The sequence below is a fragment of the Rhinopithecus roxellana genome, chromosome 18, assembly GCF_007565055.1.
Source record: "Rhinopithecus roxellana isolate Shanxi Qingling chromosome 18, ASM756505v1, whole genome shotgun sequence".
NCBI classification, from domain to species: domain Eukaryota; kingdom Metazoa; phylum Chordata; class Mammalia; order Primates; family Cercopithecidae; genus Rhinopithecus; species Rhinopithecus roxellana.
In genome coordinates, this window is record NC_044566.1 from 64,008,973 (window position 1) to 64,034,243 (window position 25,271).

The 25,271-nt window shown below is 37.4% G+C and overlaps 1 protein-coding gene across 8 annotated transcripts in view; it reads right to left on the reverse strand.

Annotated features, from left to right (window-relative positions):
* The window catches only part of IFT88 (intraflagellar transport 88), a 128,426-nt gene that overhangs the window by 92,847 nt on the left and 10,308 nt on the right, over positions 1-25,271 (reverse strand). For 6 of the 8 annotated variants that reach the window (XR_746746.2, XM_030922308.1, XM_010352976.2 and 3 more), the window contains 10 exons: positions 21,405-21,467; positions 14,165-14,221; positions 13,016-13,069; positions 12,362-12,425; positions 11,645-11,714; positions 7,285-7,375; positions 6,407-6,511; positions 5,074-5,176; positions 4,245-4,359; positions 1,557-1,785 (listed from right to left, as the gene is read on the reverse strand). Coding sequence is in view for 7 of the 8 variants with exons in the window: in XM_030922308.1 (XP_030778168.1) it covers positions 1,557-1,785; positions 4,245-4,359; positions 5,074-5,176; positions 6,407-6,511; positions 7,285-7,375; positions 11,645-11,714; positions 12,362-12,425; positions 13,016-13,069; positions 14,165-14,221; positions 21,405-21,467 (951 nt within the window). In the remaining variant the exon portion in view is untranslated. The remainder of the gene's footprint in view (positions 1-1,556; positions 1,786-4,244; positions 4,360-5,073; positions 5,177-6,406; positions 6,512-7,284; positions 7,376-11,644; positions 11,715-12,361; positions 12,426-13,015; positions 13,070-14,164; positions 14,222-21,404; positions 21,468-25,271) is intronic. The other 2 variants (XM_030922309.1, XM_030922311.1) reach the window with 1 other exon arrangement.

Consider the following 25,271-nt stretch of genomic DNA (forward strand, 5'->3'; position numbering starts at 1 on the left):
AATCCTCCCACCTCGGCCTCCCAAAGCGCTGGGATTACAGGTATGCGCCACTGTGCCCAGCCGCCAGCTACTATTTTAAGCATTTCACATGCATTAACTCATTTAATCCTCACCTATAATCCTCACCCTAACCCTGTAAGATAGGTTATAATAGTTAGTCCTGGCCGGGCGCGGTGGCTCAAGCCTGTAATCCCAGCACTTTGGGAGGCCGAGGCGGGGGGATCACGAGGTCAGGAGATCGAGACCATCCTGGCTAACACGGTGAAACCCCGTCTCTACTAAAAAAATACAAAAAACTAGCCGGGCGAGGTGGCGGGCGCCTGTAGTCCCAGCTACTCGGGAGGCTGAGGCAGGAGAATGGCGTAAACCCGGGAGGCGGAGTTTGCAGTGAGCTGAGATCTGGCCACTGCACTCCAGCCTGGGTGACAGAGCGAGACTCCTTCTCAAAAAAAAAAAAAAAAAAAATAGTTAGTCCTATTACATATATAGAAGAACTGAGGCACAGGGAGAGTAAGAGTAGTAGAGCCAAGGCATCTGGCTTCAGAGCCTATACTCTTTAGCCACTTGCCACACTACCCTTATCATCTTTTTTTTTTTTGAGATGGAGTTTTGCTCTTGTCACCCAGGCTGGAGTATAGTGGCACAATCTCGGCTCACTGCAACCTCCACCTCACAAGTTCAAGCAATTCTTCTGCCTCAGCCTCCCAAGTAGCTGAGATTACAGGCTCCCGCCACCGCATCCAGCTAATTTTTATATTTTCACTAGAGACAGGGTTTCACCATGTTGGTCAGGCTGGTCTCGAACTACTGATCTCACAATCTGTCCACCTCAGCCTCCTAAAGTGCTGGGATTACAGGCGTGAGCCACCACGACCGGCTTTCACTCTTGATATATTTAGTACATGGTTGAGGTTCCCTCTACTCCAGAATGGCTCTTAATAGGTGAAATAAGGATTTGGAGGTTTCTTGGTCAAGATATTACCCTTGGCCGGCCTCACACCTGTAATCCCAGCACTTTGGGAAGTGGAGGCAGGTGGATCACATGAAGCCAGGAGTTCTAGACCAGCCTGGGCAACATGGCAAAACCCCTTCTCTACTAAAAATAAAAAACTTAGCCAGGCATGGTGGCACATACCTGTAATCCCAGCTACTCAGGAGGCTGAGGCATGAGAATTGCCGGAGCCTGGGAGGCAGAGATTGCAGTGAACTGAGATGGCCCCACTGCACTCCAGCCTGGAAGGCAGGCTCTCTGTCTCGGAAAAAAAAAAAAAAAAAAAAAAAAAAGATATGCTTAATGCATGACATGGAATCTTCTTTTTTAATGATTTTTTTAACTAAAATTGTGCAGTCTGTTTTAACCATAATCTCTACCCCATTTCAATAGAGTCTCATTCTCAACCCAATTTAAATAACACATGAAACACATCAATAATAAAACGCATTGGTACAGGCCTGGGAGAAACCCAAGAAGTCATCTATTCCAGCTTTCTCATTCTGAAAACAGAAAAGCACAGATAACTGGAAAGTGGCTACAGAAATGTCTTTTTCCTACTCACGCTTGGTGAAATATATTTATCTTCATCAATTTCTAATGGAACAGCAATCAACTTTTGGAATGCTTTCTTCATTTTTTCTCGGTCTCCAACAGCAAAATAACAGATAGTGAGGTTGTAGCCTGCCTTCAGATTTGGTGCCATGCTCATTATGTGCTCATATGAATTAATAGCATCCGAATACTGACCAGCCTGAATAAATGTAACTCCAATGTTCTGCATTATTTTAATCCTAAAAGAAAAAGACATGGATTACCTTTAATATTTTTAACTCTTTAGTATGGCATTCAAGTCATTCCACAAAGAGCTTTCTTTTTTCCTCTCCCACTTTACTTCTTTTTTGTTTTGTTAAAGCATTACTGATAAAAGCTTTATATACATACCATAAAGTTCACTCATTTTAAGTATATGATTCAATAATTACTGCTGTATTTATATAGTTGTGGAACTATAACCACATCTCTATTTCAATTTGTTTCTATTACCCTAAAAATAAAACCTGTGCCCATTAACAGTCATTCCCCATTCTTATCCCCAGCCCTAGGTAACCATTCGTATTTTTTTTTTTTTTAAGACAGGGTCTCCCTGTGTCACTCAGGTTGGAATGCAGTGGCATGATCTCTGCTCACTGAAACCTCCAAATCCTGGGTTCAAGCAATTCTCCTGCCTCAGCCTCCTGAGTAGCTGGGATTACAGGCACATGCCACCACGCACAGCTAATTTTTGTATTTTTAGTAGAGAGGGGTTTCATCATATTGGTCAGGCCGGTCTGGAACTCCCCACCTCAGGTGATTCGCTCACCTCGGCTTCCCAAAGTGCTGGGATTATAGGCATGAGGCACCGTGCCCGGCCCATTAGTCTATTTTCTGTCTCTCTGTCTCTTCTAGACATTGTATATAAATGGAGTCATACAATTTGTGATATTTTGTCTTGCTTCTTTCACTTGGCATAATTTTTTGAGATTCTTCCATTTTGTAGCATGTATCAGTACTTCACTCCTTTTTTTGTCAAACAGCATTTCATAGTATGAATACACAGCGTATTTTATTTATACATTACCTACTCGGTAGACATTTGTCTTGTTTCTACTTTTTGGCTGTTATGAATAATTTTGTTACGAACGTTTGTGTAAAAGCCTTTGTGACAATCTATATTTTCATTTCTCTTGGGTATGTACCTACAAGCAGAATTGCTGGTCACATGGTAAATTTGTGTTTAACTTTTTTAGCTGAATGCCTATTTTCCGAAGTAGCTGTACCATTTGACATCTCCAGTGAATTAGGTTTCTAATTTCTCTAAATATTCACCAAAACTTGTTATTGTTTCTTTGATTGGAGCCATTCTAACGGATGTGATCCCACCTTATTTCTAAACACTCTTCAATATAATCCCTCTATTTCAACTCAATTAGTTTATTCATAACTCTCTGATCAGATCATAAAGACTATTACTTCCTGGCCTTTTCCTCAGATGTTATCCCTTTCTCTCCTCCTAAATAGCCAATATCAAGTATGCCGCCATCATAAAGCCTTTCTTGACCATTCTTGCTCTCAATAATTTCTTCCACTGAATTATTATAACACCCATTGTCTTGATTGTTGATTATGAAGCACTTAATATATGTTACTCAATACTATTTTTTTTCTAAAATGCTCGAATCCCTGGTCTCACCTGGCTTAAAAGTACTTAAAGGGGCCGGGCGCGGTGGCTCAAGCCTGTAATCCCAGCACTTTGGGAGGCCGAGACGGGCGGATCACGAGGTCAGGAGATCGAGACCATCCTGGCTAATACGGTGAAACCCTGTCTCTACTTAAAAAAATACAAAAAACTAGCCGGGCGACGAGGCGGGCGCCTGTAGTCCCAGCTACTCGGGAGGCTGAGGCAGGAGAATGGTGTAAACCCGGGAGGCGGAGCTTGCAGTGAGCTGAGATCCGGCCACTGCACTCCAGCCTGGGTGGCAGAGCAAGACTCCGTCTCAAAAAAAAAAAAAGAAAAGTACTTAAAGGGCATGGTGTTCTGTAAATTAGATAATATTTGCTAATGATAATGAGATATTATGTAAAATTCAAAAACAAATGATCGTAAAACGTGGTATTGCAAATAAATTAACTTTCACAGAGAAACTGTACCATGCCTAGGGGAAATTATGATCAGTAAATATCCTGGAAACTTCCTGTGTCCCCACAGTTATCTCTAGACCATAAGAGAACTTGCTGTTTCTCCTCCTGAATATCATAAGAATAGAAAATATCCCAGCTTCCCCCTCTTCTAAGACTGAGAAGTAATCCTTTTCTCTCACTATTTCATTCAGAAGCTACAGCAAGAATGTAAGGGGGGCTTAATTTCTAGCCTTGTATTGGTATGTTTGATACGTTCTGGAGGACTGCTCTTATGATTTTGTGTCCGCAGTAAGTTATATAAGGGTAGTAATGGCCTTCAGGGTTAACCCCTTTATTGGTCACTTAGCTTAGTTTTATTTCATATGATCACATGCAATGCTTTAACCTTTAACTTGTCATCACAAAAATGTGTACCAAGTAGTAAGAAGGGAATAGATCAAAATACTACACATATAAATCTCACGTACAAACACTACAAAATGTTCAACCCACTGAAAACAGGTCAGAAGAGTTATCTTGTTTTAGAAAAACACTTATATTTTACAATTATTATCTACTGTTATACACTTACCTCATTTGCTTATTGACACTTGGAACTTGGTCTAATGCCATTCGGTAGAATTTAATGGCTTTGGAATAATTTCTTTGCTTTAAATAGATATTTCCCATATTCATTTTCAATATTCCTAATTTAAAAAAAATTAATGAATGCATAATATTCTCATTTTTCCACTCTTTCTGATATTTTAGATGACTTTTAATTCATATTCTCTGAAGCATTTCTCAGTTATGAAGTCTCAGACATTATCTAAAAGTCTAACTTTAAAACAGTTATACCTTTCAAACTTATATCCTATGAAGAAATGAAACTTAAGACAGATAGATTCCTGAAACTATGGCTAGAAAACAACTGATTTACATTATTGTGCTTTACATTATTGTGTATTCTTCTAAGAAAATATGGAACTTAAAGACATTTAAAAGTTAGACTCAAGAATGCCACATACATTTTAATAATATTAAAGGAAATGACATTCTGATAAACATTAATACTGGTATCAAAAAATTACACAATATAAATGCTAAATATAAACTATAATCTCTTGGGGATAAATTTATATAAGGAAAAGCACATTCTATGAGGATGCCATGGCTCATTCTACTTGTGATAACAGGGTACATTTGTTTGTTTAATATTAGGCAGTATACCTCATACTAACTATATTTCTTCATCTGTAAGGATTTTTATACAAATAGCATGTTTAAGCAGGATACCCCTATCATAAATACTGATTTGTTGAGAGCATAGATCATTTCATTTTAAGGAAGCATATGAGGAGACATAAATTAATGCTATGAAATAATTACATCTACTGGAAAAACTGATTATGTACACCTACCTGCATTGCTAAACATCTTATTTTTCACTATAACTTGATATGTGTTAAGTGCTTCGGCATACATTTCATTAACTGAATACTGACTGGCCAAATTGAAAAGAACCTAAGGAAGAAAATATTATAGAAAAGACACATAAGGACCACTTCAGGCCCCTTTCACCTATAATCTTTCTAGAGATTAAAATTGTATAACAAAGTTAGCTACTTATATCAAAATACTCAGCCAATTATGAAATTAAGTAAACAAAAGAATTATCTTGCATTACAAATGAACACTAAGAAAGGAAGAGCTGTCCTCTAAATTTCACCTTAACTTTCTATGTATTCTATTTAATTTAGTAGTATTTGCCATCTATTAATCTCTGGAAGACCTATAAAAAATAAATATGTATCATTAATGCTGCTGGTGATCAAAGAAATAAGCAAGATCGTGAACTAAATTAAATTCTCTTTGTAAATATAAACATGTGGAAATACCTTAAACCTTAAAGTCTATCAGAAGAATTTGTATAGTAAGCTCTATATACTAAATTACAATTTAAGTAATTAACTTACAGTAAATTATGTTCCTAAAGGTAAAAAATGATTATCATAAATTATCTCTGAAAGATTTCCTGGAATCTTAAGAATATCAGCTATAAACAATAAGCATCTAATATTTCAAAATTTCAAACGCCCTTTTTTCCTATGTGTTTAGTATACGAAAACTTTACCCACTGAAAATACGCCCTTTCAAACAGAAGTGCAAACATTAAGGAGATGTCTCTTCAGAATTAAATAAATGTTGCTAGAAATTAGAGGCATTAGATTTTTTTTCCCCACTACCCTCATAGAACATTATCTTATATGCCTAGTTTGAAGTTCTTGAAAATCACTGACCGAAAAGTCTACATTACAATCTCATCAAAATAACCACCTTGATAGAGCAAAAAAATTAGTGCTCTTCAAACAGAGCCACTGGATGGTAGGTTTACAGGTACTTACTAAGTTATCAAAATATATACATATTTTTTAATAAGCAGAGACAAGGTCTCACTCTGTTGCCCAGGCTGGTCGCAAACTTCTGAGCTCAAGTAATTCTCCCACCTTCACCTCCCAAAGTGTTAGGATTACAGGTGTGAGCCACTGCACCCAGCCCAAAATAACTAGTTAAATAAATAAAAGAGCTCTTTGCACAAAACAAAGAGTGTTTCATGAAGTAAAGATTATTATTAATCTAATTCTGAGCACCTGAAGACCAGTAAGATTTCAAAAATAAAAGAAAAAAGACTCTGGAACCCATTAACCGTAGTCAAAATTTTATTTAAAAATTGTGTTATATTTCAATACCTACTGAGTAAGTTAAATCCAAATTGATATTTTCTGGAGTTGTAACTTGTTCTCGCTGTCTCACCAGGACTCTCTCTTTTCTTCCCGCATCTTTTGCTTTTTCTAAGGCCTGAAATCAGATGTACACCTCGTAACTTCCTTTGAGTGTTCATCACTTTTATGCATTTGAGAAATATCTACATAAAGGCTGGATGAATTCATTTTCTATCCTCAGATTCCTCAGGACACCCCTCTGTGCTCTCACCAGAAACTTCCCTTGGAAAGGGCCTTTTTTTTTTTTTTCCAGAATGACAAAAAAAAAGCACCAGTTCTATGAGTAATAAAAGTAGCTTTTTAAAGTGAACATTTCTTTCTAATGGTATTCATTAATCCAATAACTAATGGAAATTATATGATATGACAATCAAAGTAATATGAACAAAGCAAATTAAAAGAAAAGATTGATATTTAAAAAGCAATGTTGGATTCCCAAAAAGCAAACTATAATTTTTTAGTTTACTTAGGAAAAAATATTCAATAGTAGTGAGGCTTCAAGAAGAAAACAGCCCTTGGTACTGTGGGTGGCTTCTGGGCTACACCTTTCAGCAGCACATTGCTGTCTAATCCAATAGTCCACCTGGCTGCTGAGTTAAGTGTACCAACACATTAGAATTTTTTTCCCTACTGAAAAGATCAATGTCAAAAATAACAAAATCAGCCAATTATTTTGACATTCAAATTCATGAAACTGAGTTACAATTCCTGGTTCTCAAAATAATTGCTTCTTATCCTAAGACCAGTCAATGGCAAACAAAAATATTTGTCTGTACATATGGTGTATGTATAAAAGCAGACATACATCTATAAATGCTTCATAATCTTGAATCTTGTTTATGAACTTACCAATTTTAAGTCTCCACAACTACTGGCAGTACAGCTTTCTTCTACCAACTCATTTACTTCCTTCTCTAATTGCTTTATTTTTTCTTCTGGGCTATTAAAGACAAAAGCAGGTATAATTTAAATCATTCAACCTCTAACAATCTATACTAAAATTTATTTTATTTTATTTTACAGACAAGGTCTCACTTGGTTGCCCAGGCTGGAGTGCAGTGGCACAATCATAGCTCACTGCAGCCTGAAGTCTTGACTCCTGGGCTCAGGTGATCTCCTCCCACCTCAGCCTCTCAAGTAGCTAGGACTACAGGTGCATGCCAGCATACATGAATAATTTTGTTTTTGTTTTTTGTAGAGACAGAGTCTCCTCATCTTGTCCAAAGAGGCTGGTCTTAAACTCCAGGCCTCAAGCAATCCTCCCTCCTCAGCCTCCCAAAGTGCTGGGATTACAGGTTTGAGCCACGACACCAGCCTAATTTACTTTCAACATTGAATGATGTGCATTTAAACTTTTTTTTTTTTTTTTTTTTTTGAGGCGGAGTCTCGCTCTGTCGCCCGGACTGGAGTGCAGTGGCCAGATCTCAGCTCACTGCAAGCTCCGCCTCCCGGGTTTACGCCATTCTCCTGCCTCAGCCTCCCGAGTAGCTGGGACTACAGGCGCCCGCCACCTCGCCCGGCTAGTTTTTGTATTTTTAGTAGAGACAGGGTTTCACCGTGTTAGCCAGGATGGTCTCGATCTCCTGACCTCGTGATCCGCCCGTCTCGGCCTCCCAAAGTGCTGGGATTACAGGCTTGAGCCACCGCGCCCGGCCGTGCATTTAAACTTTAAGAATAGGTTATACATAAGACAAATGTATACATGGTATTAAAGAGCAAATGTTGTACTGTTTTTAACAACTACACCATGTAATTATTCATAACAGTAAAATAATAACAACAGTCAAGATAGGTAACATGGCTGGGCGTGGCAGCTCCTGCCTGTAATCCCAGCACTTTGGGAGGCTGAGGCGGGTGGATCACTTGAGGTCAGGAGTTTGACACCAGCCTGGCCAACATGGTGAAACCCTTTCTCTACTAAAAAACACAAAAATTAGCCGGGTGTTGTGGCAGGCACCTATAATCCCAGCTACTTGGGAGGCTAAGGCAGGAGAATATTGCTTGAACCTGGGAGGCAGAGGTTGCAGTGAGCGATATTGCGCCACTGCACTCCATACTCCAGCCAGGGTGACAGAGCAAGACTCTGTCTCAAAAACATAAATAAATAAATAAATAAAAATAAAAAGACAGGTTCTTGCTATGTTGCCAAGGCTGGAATACAGTGGCTATTCACAGGCACAATCATAATGTGCTACGGCTTGAACTCTTGGGCTTAAGCGATCTTTCTGCCTCAGCCTCCTGAGTAGTTGACACTGTAGGCGTGCACCACCATGCCTGGCCATAGAGAAAGTTTCTAATGAGGTGAAGAAGCGTAAAAATCCTGGCTCTATTAATAGCAAATCAAGTATTCCCAAATCGGTTACCTTTCAAAATAACATTAATGTTGTTTTGCTACCACTTTCTTTCGGCAAAATACGACAATACTCTGAATACACATCAACGCCTAAATAAAATTTTACTATGGCTATATCAGAAGAGACAGTAGTTCTCTTAATTCTCTACAAATGGACTTTATAAACGTATACAGGAATAAACTGAACAGCATAACTTTCTCTATAAAATTATATTCTTTGGGTAAACCTGGGACTAAGACTACCAAGTTTATTAGTTTAGAAAGATCTGTTCTAACTGAGCAATACGCATAATAGATGGTAGTCTTATGAAGGTTACAGGAAATATAGAATTCTATTTTCTAGTTGTCTGAAACACTTTAATGTATGTCTTAAATATTGCTTAAATTCAAAATATCAACATAAAATTTTAAAGTTAAAAATCTGTAAGAGAACTTTATGAAGACACTGAAAGTAACTTACCCAGTCCCTATCAAATGCAAAAAAATGCAATCTATATATTCAGGCACTGTTGGCTACCTACCCACACAGAGCCCGCCAGCCGCCCCTCTTCTTTGCATGCAGAATCTAAGGAAGTCAAGAGAATCGCATTCTCTTTGTCAAGTGTTTGGTTCAGCCACGAGCATTTGATGTATTCCATACTGAGAAATGAAGGCATATCTGTTTCAGGTAGAGGGCTGCTAGAAAGATCTTCTTGGCTTTTTAAGAGACCTAAGACTAGGAACGTTCTGCCTCTAGACTCCATTAGTTACACAGAGATTTCGAACTCTCAACACTCTCCTGGCAGCACAATGATCAGCAGGCGCTTGGGGAAAGCCAAGGGAACAACGAGAAGCTGAGCCAGGGGTGACGTTACTGAGCAGGTAAATTAATCACCCCAGAACTTCCTACTATGTAAGATCATAAATTTTCTTGTTAATTATGTATACGACTTCTTAAAAAATCTTTCTTTGAGACAGGGTCTTGCTCTGTTGCCCAGGCTGGGATGCAGTGGTATGATCACAGCTTACTGCAGTCACCACCTCCTGGGCTCAAGCCATCCTCCCACCTCAGCCTTCTGAGTAGCTGGAACTACAGGTGTATGCTACCATACCTAGCTAATTTTTTAATTTTTTGTACAGATGGGGTCTTGCTATGTTGCCCAGGCTAGTCTTGAACTCCTGGGCTCAAGTGATCCTCTCACCTTGGCCTCCCAAAAGACTGAGATTATAGGCATGAGCCACCACGCTCAGGCTGTGTCCTTTTCTTTTTCTTTTTCTTTTTTTTAATTGAGATGGAGTCCTGCTGTGTCGCCCAGGCTAGAGTGCAGGGGTGCGATCTCGGCTCACTGCAAGCTCCGCCTCCCAGGTTCACGCCATTCTCCTGCCTCAGCCTCCTGAGTAGCTGGGACTACAAGCGCCCGCCACTGCACCGGGCTAATTTTTTGTATTTTTATTAGAGATGGGGTTTCACCATGTTAGCCAGGATATTCTCAATCTCCTGACCTCGTGATCCGCCCGCCTCGGCCTCCCACAGTGCTAGGATTACAAGTGTAAGCCACCACACCTGGCCTCTTTTTAAAAAAAAAAAAAAAAAAAAACATGTTTTCTGTTATCAGCAGCTGAAAGGACCATAAATGACATAATATTGAAATAAAAAATGCTTTTATTAGCAAATATGCTGTCATTAATTAAGATAAAGTGATTTTCTATAGAGGTTCCTTGTTAGTCAAAAATGGAAATTATGTAATTTACACAAAAGCCTAAATATTGGGTTTAAGAATTACAATTTAAATTAAAAAAAAAAGAAACAACAAAAAAAAAGAATTACAACTTAAAAAGATATATTCTATAGAAGCAAAACAGTATAGTGATTAATTCCAGTTCTAGTTCCAGAGCTGTGCTGGAACTAGAAAAACTGGGTTTGAATCTCAGCCTTGTCATTTATTAGCTTTAGAAAGTTAAGACAGTTGGGCTTCAGTTCCCCTCTTTATGAACTAGTGAGAGTAATAGCTCTGTTTTCATAGGGAAGGTACTTGGAAAGGTGCCTGGCACACAGCAAAGACTCAGTTAATGTTAGCTTTTATTACTATTTGTAAAATGTATACATTAAGGTTCTTAGAGACCAGCAGATGTACATAATTAAATGTATACCATACCTTTTTGGCTACTGTCTAGCTGCTAGCACAAAATTAAGTTTGTTCTATAAAAAATTAAATTTTTCAATAATATGACAAAGTAATTTCATATGTGTTCTCTTAATTTTTTCCCTTGAAATGTCCTCTCAAAATAATCATATCTTATAACATTTACAACCCCATTTGGCTGTCAAGAGACTCAATACTGGCCCTGATAAAAAATTAGACCATATCTTCAAGTCAAATAATATCACAATAAAATTGCACAGAATCATATGGCTATTCTTAATTTTGTTAGTTCTGGCAACTAGGGATGGTTTTTTGTTTACTACTCTGCTGACACAAACTTTCTAAAGATTAAGAATTACGTATTTGGGCTGGTGCGGGGGTTCGCGCCTGTAAGGCCAACACTTTGGGAGGCTGAGGTTGGCAGATCATTTGAGATTGGGAGTTTGAGACCAGCCTGGTCAACATGGCAAAACCTCATCTCTACCAAAAATACAAAAATTATCTGGACATAGTCGTGGGCACCTGTAATCCCAGCTACTCAGGAAGCTGAGGCAGGAGAATCACTTGAACCTGGGAGGTGAAGGTTGTAGTGAGCCAAGATCGCATCACTGCAACTCCAGCCTGGGCAACAGAGTGAGACATCATCTCAAAAAAAAAAAAATTATGTATTTGGAAAATAAAAATTAAAAATATGCAGCAACCATAACAAACAACAACATAAGGACTTACATACCTATCTTTTTTCTTGGCTTCCAAAGGGGGAGCAGGGCCCCTTGACTGACCAAGGGGGTCAAATGCAGAGCCTGAGACACAATTGAGGAGTTAATATTCTATTTGTAACCCAGCAAAATCGAAAAAAATATGAAAATATAAAACTCTACATAAGCTATTTCATTTACCTCTTTATTAAATGGTTTCAATTACCTATTTATTAAACAGAGATAACATTGTATCTATATAAACATACTGGGAAATTGGTAAGATTTTTAACATACATAAACCTATGTAAATAACACATGTATTAAACTTAAAAACAAAAATAAGATATTCTCAGCATTTACTTTCTCTTCCACAGTGATCCATCCCTATTATCAACTCTAAATTATCAGTTACACGTCTTATAACCTGGTATTGCTTTTTAATTTTCCTTATTGGCATACTAAACATTAATTTTTGTTATAATTTTATTTTTAAATTATCATTTAACTTTCTACATATTATGTCAATACATTTTGACAAATTACACCATGGTTTAATTACCACCCCAACAGATATGTGTAGAAGGTTTTCATTATCCCTTTCCTTTCTTAATGGTACCTAAAATATCAGTGCATCTTATAATCAATGGCATTGGTAGATTTTATTTAAAATGGCATTAATATTTATATCACAAAATGATAAAAGATTAAAAGATCCACAAAAGATTATTAGTAGAGATAGTGTAACAAACCTCTCAAAGCTGTTTTGGTAAAACCAGCTGCTCTCACTGCTGTCATGGGTCTAGTAACTCCATCCTTTAAAGAGAATGGGAATCATTCATTCTTAAATAAGATCTATCTCCTATGTACAGTTCTGCACATTACACACACCTTAATATAGACCCATTTTTAAAATGCTAATTTTTAATCACTATACGTTTATTCCTTACTTCTACTTCCTCATGTATCAATCCTGTCCTTTCTCCCCTTTAGAATTTCAATTCTTTGATCTAACTGGCCTAGAATTCTAAAAAAAGTTAATCAGCTTGTTAGCCAGCTACTCTCTTACTTTTGGTTGGTCTCTTACATGCCTATGAGAGAAACCACAGAAATTGTTGTAAACGGTAACACAGGAAAAACGGGCCCCAGAATACATCATATAAGCAATGATCAGTTCTATGTCCACTCCCCAATAGGGATTCATTTGATACCTGAGTAAATAAATCTAAAGAGACCTTGCCTTCCAAGATTTACAACAGTCTAGACTTTAGCCCACAATTTAAAGAATCTGGGTCACTATGTAAGTAATATCTTAACATTTTAAAATAACAAAGTAAAAAAACTTTGGTAGTAAATTCCAAGTCACAAAAAAGGCACAAAATGAACAAACATGCAAATAGAGATACCTGAATAGCCCCTGTCATTGGTCTTCCTATTGATGATGCCAGAGATGTCTTGGACTAGTAAACAGAAAAGTTAAGTTAAAAAGATTCCTAAAAATATCTACCTTAAATTTTTAAACCAAGTTATAGAAGTTTTCTTCATTCTATCGGCAAATAAACAAACGTAATTTATTACTTTTACCTCCTGAGGGTATAGGGTAAAACTATAAAACAGGGAGCAGCAAACTACAACACATAGCCTTTGTAAATAAAGTTTTACTGGAACATAGCAATGCCCCATTCCTTTGCACACTGCCTATGGCTGCTTTTGCTATACAAATGCAGAGTTGGATAGCAGCAACAGAGACCATAAGATCTGCAAAGCCTAAAATATCTAGCCCTTCATGGAAAAAGTTTGCTCTTATTCTGAAACACCCCCAAAAATCAAATTTATGAGTAATATACACTCAGGCTAACTAATAAGAGCATGTTTCATATGACACACGGTTATATTACGTAGAAGGCTACTTTCTTCACTCATATAAAGGAACATTATGAAAGCAAGTGCCCTGGACCTCTAGGTTCTGAAGACATTTTTTTGACTAAGAAAAGCTATTCCACCTAATTTTTCCATTTTTCTCATTCCTCTGTTATTTCATATAAGCTAAAACATCCAAATTACAGGTAATTTGGGCAAGATTAAAAAGTTTATTACTTTTATAGAGTTTGATATATCTTTCCTCCAAAGGCTTCTAATATAAGACCCAAATATACACTTCTGAAACACTTCTCTTAAATTTTATATTTGTTAATTAATAAATGTTTCCCAATTATACACACTATTACATTTATATAAAATTTAACTTTACATAAAATATATGAATGGAATACATAAGACTTGGTTGTATCATGTAGAAAATGAAAGGAAGTCAACGAACACAGGGTTTACAAATGGAAAAAGGTAATAAAATATTTTCCAATACTTACAAATCAAAATGACTAGAATATTCAAATTTATTAATCAAACTAGACTTGTATAATGTTCGTAAGTATCCAAAATGGAAAATATATCTGGGTTATGACCTAAAATATAATAAAATTATCCAGAACTGCCTAAAGTGAACTATTGTATGAGAAAAAGCAACTTAATATTTTCAGCTTACAAAAACCTACCCCATATCCAGTAGCTATAGGTCTAGTAACTGCCGTGCTTGATATTTTAGCAGTTATCTTGGGGAGGAAAAAGAACATAGTTAACAGGATTCAGACTGAGCTATATAATAGAAAACTGGAAAAGAAATAGAAAATATAGACTCAACAATAAAGAAATATTTCTATAATACTTAGAATGATTTCTTTTAAATTATCTTAAATATTAGGGAGCTCAGGTATTTTAAGTACGTGAGAAGGAGACTCATTCTGGAATTAATTTTAAAAGAGAAAGGGGACTTTTGAATGATCTGAGGTGCCAATAAGAAAGACTTGTTTTCATGCTTGCAACCATCATGAATTAAACACTCTACTGCGTAATTACTACTGCTAGCCACTAGGCCAAACAGTAGACACAAGATCTGGGGTCTGAGAACTTGAGTTTGAATCTCAGCTATCCCTATAACAGCTACCTTTATTTAATCTCTTTGAACCTACAGTTTTCTCATCTTTCAAAAAAGAAAACAAAGCATACGGATCACAAAATTGTAGTTAGAATCAAACAGGAGCACATCAGTGAAAGTATACTAAAAATGTTAGTTGTTAGGCAGAACTGTTAGAAATATTTATTAAATATCACTCACGGAGGAATTCTACTTTCGGCTATGATGGACTGTTTTTTAAAACCTTCTAACTAAGAACTATTAAAAAATATACATAGGGTCAAAATATTTTTTTTTTTAAGTGTGAGTATATTAGAGAACCATCAAGACAGTGAAGAATTACAAGGTCTGAAAATAAAGAAGAGACGGGAAGGCTAGAGAGGTGAGTCCACATTTAGGCCTGCTTTCCTTCTAGAGGCATCTGTTAATTCCAGTGGCAAATCTGAGACACTGGGCAAAGCTTTTGAGACTCACAGCCTGAGGGGATAAACACTGGAGATGAGGGCCTGCCAAGAACACAGCCTTGGTAATCCTCTGGGCTTTAGACTGTGATCTCAAAAGGCTACACCCTAAGATTAAAAGGTAAATAATAGTATACTAACCCTCATAAGGGCTGACATCCAATTCAGAATCATCTCAAACCCGACTGGATTAAGGTGATCCCGGATTCCTACTGCTGCTAGTACCATAAGTAAAAGCAAATTCTCTCCAGTGAAAGATAAGATCCTCTAACACACTATTCTATCCAATAAACTTTCTGTAGTGATGGAAAAGTTCTGTATCTGCCCTTTCTGACAAGACACCCATTGGCCACACAAGGCTGATGAACATATGAAATGTAAGCAGTTTTTAGTTTTAAATAATTTATTTTAGTTTTAAATAATTTAAATGTAAATAGTTTCATGTGGCTATTGTCTCTCATACTGAGTAGTGCAGACACAGAGCCATAAAGTGTCTCAAAAATTTTTCATTTATAATGTCTCACAATTAAAACCAACCAGACATATAAGAGGCAAGACTACCTAACCAAAAGCCAAGATAAACAAAAGAATAGAAAGAAACTCAGAAGTGGATACATATAATGGAAGTATCAGACATAGACTTTAATATAACGATGCTTAACATGATCAATGAATTAAAATATTAGCAATATCAGCAACTGAAAATGAACTAAAAACTATAAAAAAGGAATATGTGGAAATTCTAGAACTGAAAAATTTAAAATAATGTAAAATCCTGGCACTGTCCAGGCAGTAGTGAAACTATTAATTTACACTAGACTTTAAAAAGTTAAAGATGAGTATCATAATATTTAGGGAAGCACTAAAAGGATACTCAGAGAATGTAAACTACTAAGATAACAGAAAAAGGAAATGGCATAATAAAAAACAAGCAAAAAAGAAAGCAAGTAAGGAGAGAAAATGAAATATACAAGAGCCAGGAAAAAACAAAAGCAAATAGTAACATAGCAAATGTTAAAGTAAATCAGTAACTTCATTAAATATAAGTGGAATAAATACTTAACTAAAATAAGATCGTCAAACTATTAAAAAAAACAAAAACCAATCACATGCTGCTAATAAGAATTACATTTTAAATAAATTGATATGGAAAAGTTGGAAGTAAAAAGACAGGAAAGACATACAATAAAAATGCTAGACAAAGAGCTTGTATAGCTATAACAACATATTAGTATCTTACAAACAGACAAAAGGCATTACTAGAGATAGAGGCATACTTCATAACGATAAAAGGCTCAGTTACTATGAAAATATAGCAATTCTAAATATCTTTGTTCCACATATATAAAGCAAAAGCCTAAAAAAAATACAAACTCACAACCACAGTGCAAGAATTGATCGCACTTTCTCATTAAAAATAGAACCAGTAGGCCAGGCACAGTGGCTCGCACCCGTAATCCCAGCACTTTGGGAGACTGAGGTGGGTGGATCACCTGAGGTCAGGAATTCGAGACCAGCCTGACTAACATGAACATGGTGAAACCCCGTCTTTACTAAAAATATAAAAATTAGCCAGGTATGGTGGCTCACGCCTGTAGTCTCAGCTACTCAGGAGGCTGAGGCATGAGAATTGCTTGAACCCAGGAGGTGGAGGTTGCAGTGAGCCAAGATCACACCACTGTACTCCAGCCTGGGAAAGAGAGTAAGACTTGGTGAAAGAAAAGAAAAGAAAGGAAAAAAAGATAAGAAAAGAAGGAAAGGAAAGGAAAAAGAAAAAAGAAAAGACTACAGTAGGCAAACAAAAAATCAATAAAAATACTGAACATCTTAACAAAACCATTAACACACTTCACCTAATTGACATACTACACTGTACCCATTGTAGAACATATATTCTTTAAGAATGCATTTGGGACATTAGCAAATTTCAAAACATTGAAAGCATGCAGATTATGTTCCCTATCTAAGAATAAAACTAGAAATCAGTAACACAGAGATAACTAGAAAAATTTAATATGTTTGGAAATTAAGAAATACACTTCTAAAAAACCTACAGGTCAAAGAAGAAATACCCATGGAAATTAGAAAATGTTTTGAACTGAATCATAATGATAATGTAATTAGAGGCAAAATATGGGAAAAAACATACATATATGTTAATTCTGTAGGAAAACAAATGCCTGAATTACAGGTGATAAGATATAAAGTTGTTAGGTGAACTTTAGACATCGAAAGGTATTTTAATTGTATACGTTTCAAGGCTTAAACTCATGCTTGATAAGATTGGCTCCAGGTCTTAGAAAAAAACTGAAAAGGAAGCATATGGGTCTCCGCAACTTCTTCCATGAGAACAAACTGAGGGGAAGACCATTATTTTTTTAACTACTACCTAACGACTAAATCTCGTTTTTGAGTTTTGTTGTCAGCATTGGGCAGCTCCTACACTCGCTTCCCTCATTCACCTTGTACCCTTACCTGCAATGCCCTTTTCTCCTGTATCTCAAGGTCAATCTCAGTTCTACATATCCTGTAATAATCAACTCTTAATTTATCTTCTAAGCAACCTCTTCTGATTTTCCCAACTAATGGTAAATGACCTCTCTTTGAAATTTCATAGCAATTTTTACTCTTTTATTATAACTTATTACTTCACGCCTTGTAATATCTAAGTGTGTCCATTTAATTTTCCTTCTGAGGATTGTAAGCTCCTTAGGAGCAACCTAGAATTTTGTCCTCTTTAGTGAACCTGTAAGATTTTTCATATGAAAAGTATAAAACTTTTTCCCATTTAATATAGTAAGTAGGATGTGATGAAAATATCATTCGGCTGGGCGCAGTGGCTCAAGCCTGTAATCCCAGCACTTTGGGAGGCCGAGACGGGCGGATCACGAGGTCATGAGATCGAGATCATCCTGGCTAACACAGTGAAACCCCGTCTCTACTAAAAAAATACAAAAAACTAGCCGGGCGAGGTGGCGGGCGCCTGTAGTCCCAGCTACTCCAGAGGCTGAGGCAGGAGAATGGCGTAAACCCGGGAGGCGGAGCTTGCAGTGAGCTGAGATCTGGCCACTGCACTCCAGCCTGGGTGACAGAGCAAGACTCCGTCTCAAAAAAAAAAAAAAAAAAAAAAAAAAGAAAGTATCATTCAACAGAAGATCAAATGACCCACACTCTATCCCAGTTACAGACAGCTGTGAGACCTTGGCTTTTCTAGGCTTCAGTTTCCTCGTCTATAAAATAAGAATCTCCAAAGTCATTTCTAAAGATCTTTGGAAGGGCCACCTGGCAAAATTATCACCTGCTATGTGATCCCTGAAATCACTTAATTGAAGACAAAGTTCACTAATTTACTAAGTTAGTCAATAAAGATGTATGGAACACTTAAGCAGACAAGGAAAAGAACGATGAATAAGATAATCTGCCTCTTTGAAAAGCTTACAGTCTAATCACTAGCCTAGTGGAAGGACTCAGAGCCTATGGTTTTTCTTCCCATAATGAAGGTAACTTCAAAATTAAAATATGGGTTGTAAAAAAATTAAATAAAAAAAATATGGGTTTTAGAATGTGTAGTGAAGAATTAACTTTACTCAAAGAGAGGTGTGGCCTTTTTTGTTGGCTCCTAAGAGATGATTTCTACACCCCTGAAATGCTCTGCCTGACAGGAGTGTCTTTGTTTGCCCTGGCTTTGGCCACTGGTCAGTCTATCAATGTGATTCACAATGGGAGCTTTGGGACACATCAGCTTCTGGAGTTATTAACCCGAACCTCCGGGGCTAGAGACTAAAGGTTGGCCTGGTGGGCGGTATGTGATCAAGCCTTAGTAAAAACTCTGAACGCCAAAGTCTAGGGTAGGATTCCCTGGTTGGCAATACTCTTCAAGTACTGTCACACTGTGGTTAGGAAAAGGCACTGCCATGTCTTGCTCCACAGGGAGAGGATAATCAGAAGCTCTCTGTTTGGACCACTCCTAGGCCCTGCTCTATGCATCTCTTCCCTTGGTGGATTTTAATTTGTATCCTTCCCATGATTAAACTGTAAGTATAGGAGATTTCAGTGAGTTCTTTGAGTCTTTCCAGAGAATTATCAAGCCTGAGGATGGTTCTGGGAACCATGAACTTCCAGTTGGTGTCAGAAGTGGGAGTGGTCTTATGGGGGACTGACTGTGTCCTCTACCTGTGCAGTGGTTTAGCCAAACTTATTGCAAGGAACCACACTAAATGCATTTACCCTATATGAGATGGGCAAGCTATTCACAATGATTTATTTTTGCTAAATAAGTACGTAGGACAGGGAGGAAAGGAGAACATGACAAAGTGAGGGAAGATAATAGCAGAAGGACACTTCATCTAAAGTAGAGGAGTTTGGGCTGGATATTTCTTTATTACTAGGGGCTGGCCTATGCATTGTAGAATGGTTAGCAGCATCTCTGGCTGCTACCCACTAGGTGCCAGTAGCACCCACTCAAGTTGTGACAACCTAAAATATCTCTCCAAGCATTGCCAAATGTCCCTGGTGGGGGGGGGCACAAGTGCCCCCAGCTGAAAGCCACTGCTATATAGTATTAGATGGATAGGGAGAAGCAGCATTCAATAAAGGAATATTAGACATAGAACATTAGGGATATAACTTTTTCTGCTTCACTATTCAGTGTCAACCTTGTTTATTTTCAACTACAAACAAAGCTTGGCAGATTTCATGCACTGTGAAAGGCAGATGTCTATGCTTTGTATGACATATACAAAAACCTTAATACTAATACTGAAAAAAACTACTCTAGCAATTCATGTACTGGTAGAAAATTAATTCATAGAGTATTAATTAATATTAATACTAATTAATTAATATTAATACAAGGAAGGGTAAATTAAGCCCCAATGTTTTGAGGGATCAATATTTATGCTACTTTAAAAATTAGAAAAGCAAATATTTTTAAAACAATGAATGTTTTAGGTAAACAATATTCTGATGCCTAATAAAAATAATGTTTACATTTTCAATAACATAAGAAATCCTTTGATCTCAAATACTTTAAAATTCACTTACTAGATACACTGAAAACTACAAAACATTGATGAATTAAAGAAAACATAAACAAATGGAAAGGCATCCTGTGTTCATGGGTTCATAGACTGAAAGACTTAATATTGTTAAGATGTCCATACTACCCAGTTAATTCAATATAATCTTACCAAATCCTTATCATCCCAATGACTTTTTTTTTACAGAAATAGAGATTCATCCTAAAATTAATATGGAGTACCAAAGGACCCCAAGTAGCTAAAACAATTGTGAAAAAAAAGAACAAAGTTTGAAGGTTCCCATTTCCTGATTTTAAAACATATTACAAAGCTACAGTAATCAAAACAGTGTGGTTACTGGCATAAAGACAGACAAACAGACCAATAGAACAGCATAGAAAGCCCAGAAACAAACCTTTACATATATAGTCAAATGATCTTCAACAATGGTGCCAAGACTATTCAATAGGGAAGGGACAGTCTGCACAGCAAATAGTGTTGGGAGAACTAAATATCAATATGCAAAAGAATGAAGTTGGACCTTTATCTTATACCATATATAAAAATTAACACAAAATGGATTAAAGATCTAAATGTAAGACCTAAAACTACAAAAATGCTAGAAGAAAACATAGGGGAAAAGCTTCATGACATTATTCTTGGCAATGATCTCTTGAATATGACACCAAAAGCACAAGCAACAAAAGTAAAGATGGACAACTGGCACTATATCAAACTAAAAAACTTTGGTGTATCAAAGGACACATCAGTGTTAAAAGCCATCTACAAAATGTAAGAAAATATTTGCAAATCATATATCTGATAAGACATTAATATCCAGAATATATAGAGAACTCCTACAACTGAATAACAAAAATGGACAAGTGTTCATTGACAGATGAATGAATAAACAAAATGTGGTATAAACATACAATGGAATACTATTCAGACTTAAAAAGGAAGGAGCTTCTGTCACATGCTACAACATGGATGAACCTTGAGGACATTATACTAAGTGAATAAGCCAGTCACAAAAAGACAAATACTCTGAGATTCCACTTATGTAAGGTATCTAAATTAGTCAAATTCATAGAAATAGAAAGTAGAATGGCAGTTACAGGGGCTTTGGAAGTAGGAGAAAATGGGAAGTTTTTGTTTAATAGATACAGAGTTTCAGATATACAAGATGAAAACCTTCTGAAGATCTGTTTCACTACCATCTAAACTTAATGATGGTTATAATCTTTAACACTACAGGAATATACAGGTAAAAATGGTTAATTTGGTAAATTTCATGTTATGTGTTTTTTACTACAATTAAAAAAAATGTTTTTTCACTTACTGGAGGTCTTCTGCCATGACTAGTCCTCACAGCTTGCTGAAAAGCTGCATCATTCTCCAATTCCTAAAATGAAAAGGCAAATTTCACATTCAACACAGAGTAAGAATTGGGGGAAAAAATAACTTTAAACTCCTGTTTGGTACCCAAGAGCCTCTATAATTCATTTTATCCCAACTGTTGACATCTAAGTAGGGACGAACGGACTCTTACCTCAAATCTCCCCACTTCACACTACCCAGAATAGCAAACCTCCCTCCTCTCCTAGAATGAGGAGTACTGGTCATGTTAGTCAATTTTATGGACATTTTATTGGCTACAGTTTTTATGAGTGGTATCACAATGCCGGGTTGAAAGATCAAGTACACAAGGATGGGGCCTTTCTTCTGCTTCTTTTTTCCTGGTAGCTTAGAATTGAGATTTATATCTTTCTTTCTCTCTCCTTCTCTCTTTCTCTCCCCTACCCCCGTGTCTTTCTCTTTTTCTCCCGCCCTACCTGATAAAGCCTCAGGATAAAAAAGGCCATATTTTCTACAAGCAGGGGGCACTCTCTTTGGTGCCACTTCCATCTGCCCAAATGAAAAGGATTTTTCATCTCACTGGAGAGGTCAAGTCTGAGACGCAGACTGGAGCTAATCTAAGCAAATGGGGGGCGCTCAACAAGTCCAACCTGCACTACCATTTGGAATCAACGTCTCAGTAGAAATAAAATGTTATCTGGCTTTGCTGATTCCTGAACTGTACTTACATTCCCTTCAGGAAATTGGAGGAAAAGAATATTAATCAAGGGCAGGATATAAGGGTTCCTGTGTTTCCTAAGAAAATACCATTTTCACAGTCTCTCAAAAGCACCCAGTCTCACCAACAGCCAGTCTTCCAACCATCCTTTATTTCCTACTTCCTCTTCCCTAACACATACGCTGGCTTTAACCCTTCAGACACATTAAATGCAGTTCTCATCCTCTCATCCTTGCCTCTGATATACTTCAATCTACTTCCCACAAAAATATACTTGTCCAGTATTTTAAAAATAAACAATTCATAAAAAATAAAGTCACTATCAATTAACTTTTTTAAAAATTTGAAAATAATCAAAATAAAATGTTTATATTACCAGGATGCTACAAGCCTCCTTCTTTAATTTTTACTTTAAATTATCTTTTTTTTTTTTTTTGAGACAGGGTCTCACTTCAACCGCCAGGCTGGAGTACAGTAGTGCAATCACAGCTCACTGCAGCCTCAACTTCCCAGGCTCAGGTGATTGTCCCACCTCAGTCTCCCTAGGAGCTGGGACCACAGGCACACACTACCACAACCTGCTAATTTTTGTATTTTTTAAGAGACAGGAGTTTGCCATGTTACCCAGGCTGGTCTCAAACTGAGCTCAAGTGATCCATCCCTGAGCCTCCTAATGGGATTACAGGCATAAGCCACTGTGCCCGGACTAAATTACCTTTGTAACCTTCCATATCAACTACACAAAATTACATGATTCTCACCCATAGAAACTAAAGACTTTTGAATGAAGTATAAATCCAAAGGTAACCTTCAACATAATTTATTATACTTCTACTTTAGCAGATCTTTGGGTAACAAAATTTCCCTTAAGATTCCTAAATTATTAGTAAAATTTGGTTAATCAGCTCAGTAAATCCTAACTAAATGACAAACTAAAAAGGCCAGTCAACAAATTCTCCAATTACAAACACCAAACTTACACAACTTTTGGAAATTTTTGTCACTTTGTTAACAAATGGCATCTTCTATGAGTATCTTAAGCCACTGCTTCAAGTAATTCATTTATTTATTGAACTTGTTATTATTATAGTTAAGATCAAAGAAAACCAAGCATAAGTCAAAAATTATTTTTACTTCAGTCTTAATTTATTTTTGGGTCTGATATTCTGAGTATTCACTTCACATTAAATTATGCAGCCACAATGCAACAACCTGAGGAGGTAGGAAGTGTCCCTGATGCTTTAAAAATGATAATCTTCGGGCCGGGGCGGTGGCTCACGCCTGTAATCCCAGCATTTTGGGAGGCTGAGGTGGGTGGATCACGAGGTCTGGACATCAAAACCATCCTGACTAACACGGTGAAACCCCGTCTCCACTAAAAATACAAAAAATTAGCTGGGCATGTTGGCAGGTGCCTGTAGTCACAGCTACTGGAGAGACTGAGGCAGAAGAATGGCATGAACCCGGGAGGCGGAGCTTGCAGTGAGCAGAGGTTGCACCACTGCACTTCAGCCTGGGCAACAGAGACTCCATCTCAAAAAACAAAAAAAATGTGTCTCTGCACGTGAGATGGGTCTCCTGGATACAGCAAATTCATGGGTCTTGACTCTATCCAATTTGCCAGTCTGTATCTTTTAATTGGACCATTTAGGCCATTTACATTTAAGGTTAATATTGTTATGTGTGAACTTGATCCTGTCATTATGATGTTAGCTGCTTATTTTGCTCGTTAGTTGATGCAGTTTCTTCCTAGCATTGATGGTTTTTACGTTTTGGCATGTTTTTGCAGTGGCTGGTACCGGTTGTTCCTTTCCATGTTTAGTGCTTCCTTCAGGAGCTCTTGTAGGGCAGGCCTGGTGCTGACAAAATCTCTAAGCATTTGTTTGTCTGTAAAGGATTTTATTTCTCCTTCATTTATGAAACTTAGTTTGGCTGGATATGAAATGCTGGGTTGAAAATTTTTTTCTTTAAGAATGTTGAGTATTGGCCCCCACTCTCTTCTGGCTTGTAGAGTTTCTGCCAAGAGATCTGCTATTAGTCTGATGGGCTTCCCTTTGTGGGTAACCCCACCTTTCTCTCTGGCTGCCCTTAACATTTTTTCTGTCATTTCAACTTTGGTGAATCTGACAATTATGTGTCTTGGAGTTGCTCTTCTCGAGGAGTATCTTTGTGGCATTCTCTGTATTTCCTGAATTTGAATGTTGGCCTGCCTTGCTAGGGTGGGGAAGGTCTCCTGGATAATACCCTGCAGAGTGTTTTCCAACTTGGTTCCATTCTCCCCGTCACTTTCAGGTATACTAATCAGACGTAGATTTGGTCTTTTCACATAGTCCCATATTTCTTGGAGGCTTTGTTCATTTCTTTTTACTCCTTTTTCTCTAAACTTCTCTTCTCACTTCATTTCTTTCATTTGATCTTCAATCACTGATACCCTTTCTTCCAGTTGATCGAATCGGTTACTGAAGCTTGTGCATTTGTCACGTAGTTCTCGTGTCATGGTTTTCATGTTTATCAGGTCGTTTAAGGACTTCTCTGCATTGGTTATTCTAGTGAGCCATTTGTCAAATCTTTTTTCAAGGTTTTTAGTTTCTTTGCGCTGGGTTCGTAATTCCTCCTTTAGCTCAGTGAAGTTTGTCTGAAGTCTTCTTCTCTCAACTCATCAAAGTCATTCTCCGTCCAGCTTTGTTTCATTGCGGGCCAGAAGCTGCGCTCCTTCGGAGGGGGAGAGGCACTCTGAGTTTTAGAATTTCCAGCTTTTCTGTACTGCTTTTTCCCCATCTTTGTGGTTTTATCTACCTTTGGTCTTTGACGATGGTGACATACAGATGGGGTTTTGGTGTGGATGTCCTTTCTGTTTATTTTTCCTTCTAACAGTCAGGACCCTCAGCTGCAGGTCTGTTGGAGTTTGCTTGAGGTCCACTCCAGACCCTGTTTGCCTGGGTATCAGCAGCGGAGGCTGCAGAAGAGTGAATGTTGCTGAACAGCGAGTGTTGCTGTCTGACTGTTCCTCTGGAAGCTTCGTCTCAGAGGCATACCCGGCCGTGTGAGGTGTGAGGTGTCGGTCTGCCCCTAGTGAGGGGTGTCTCCCAGTTAGGCTACTCGGGGGTGAGGGACCCACTTGAGCAGACAATC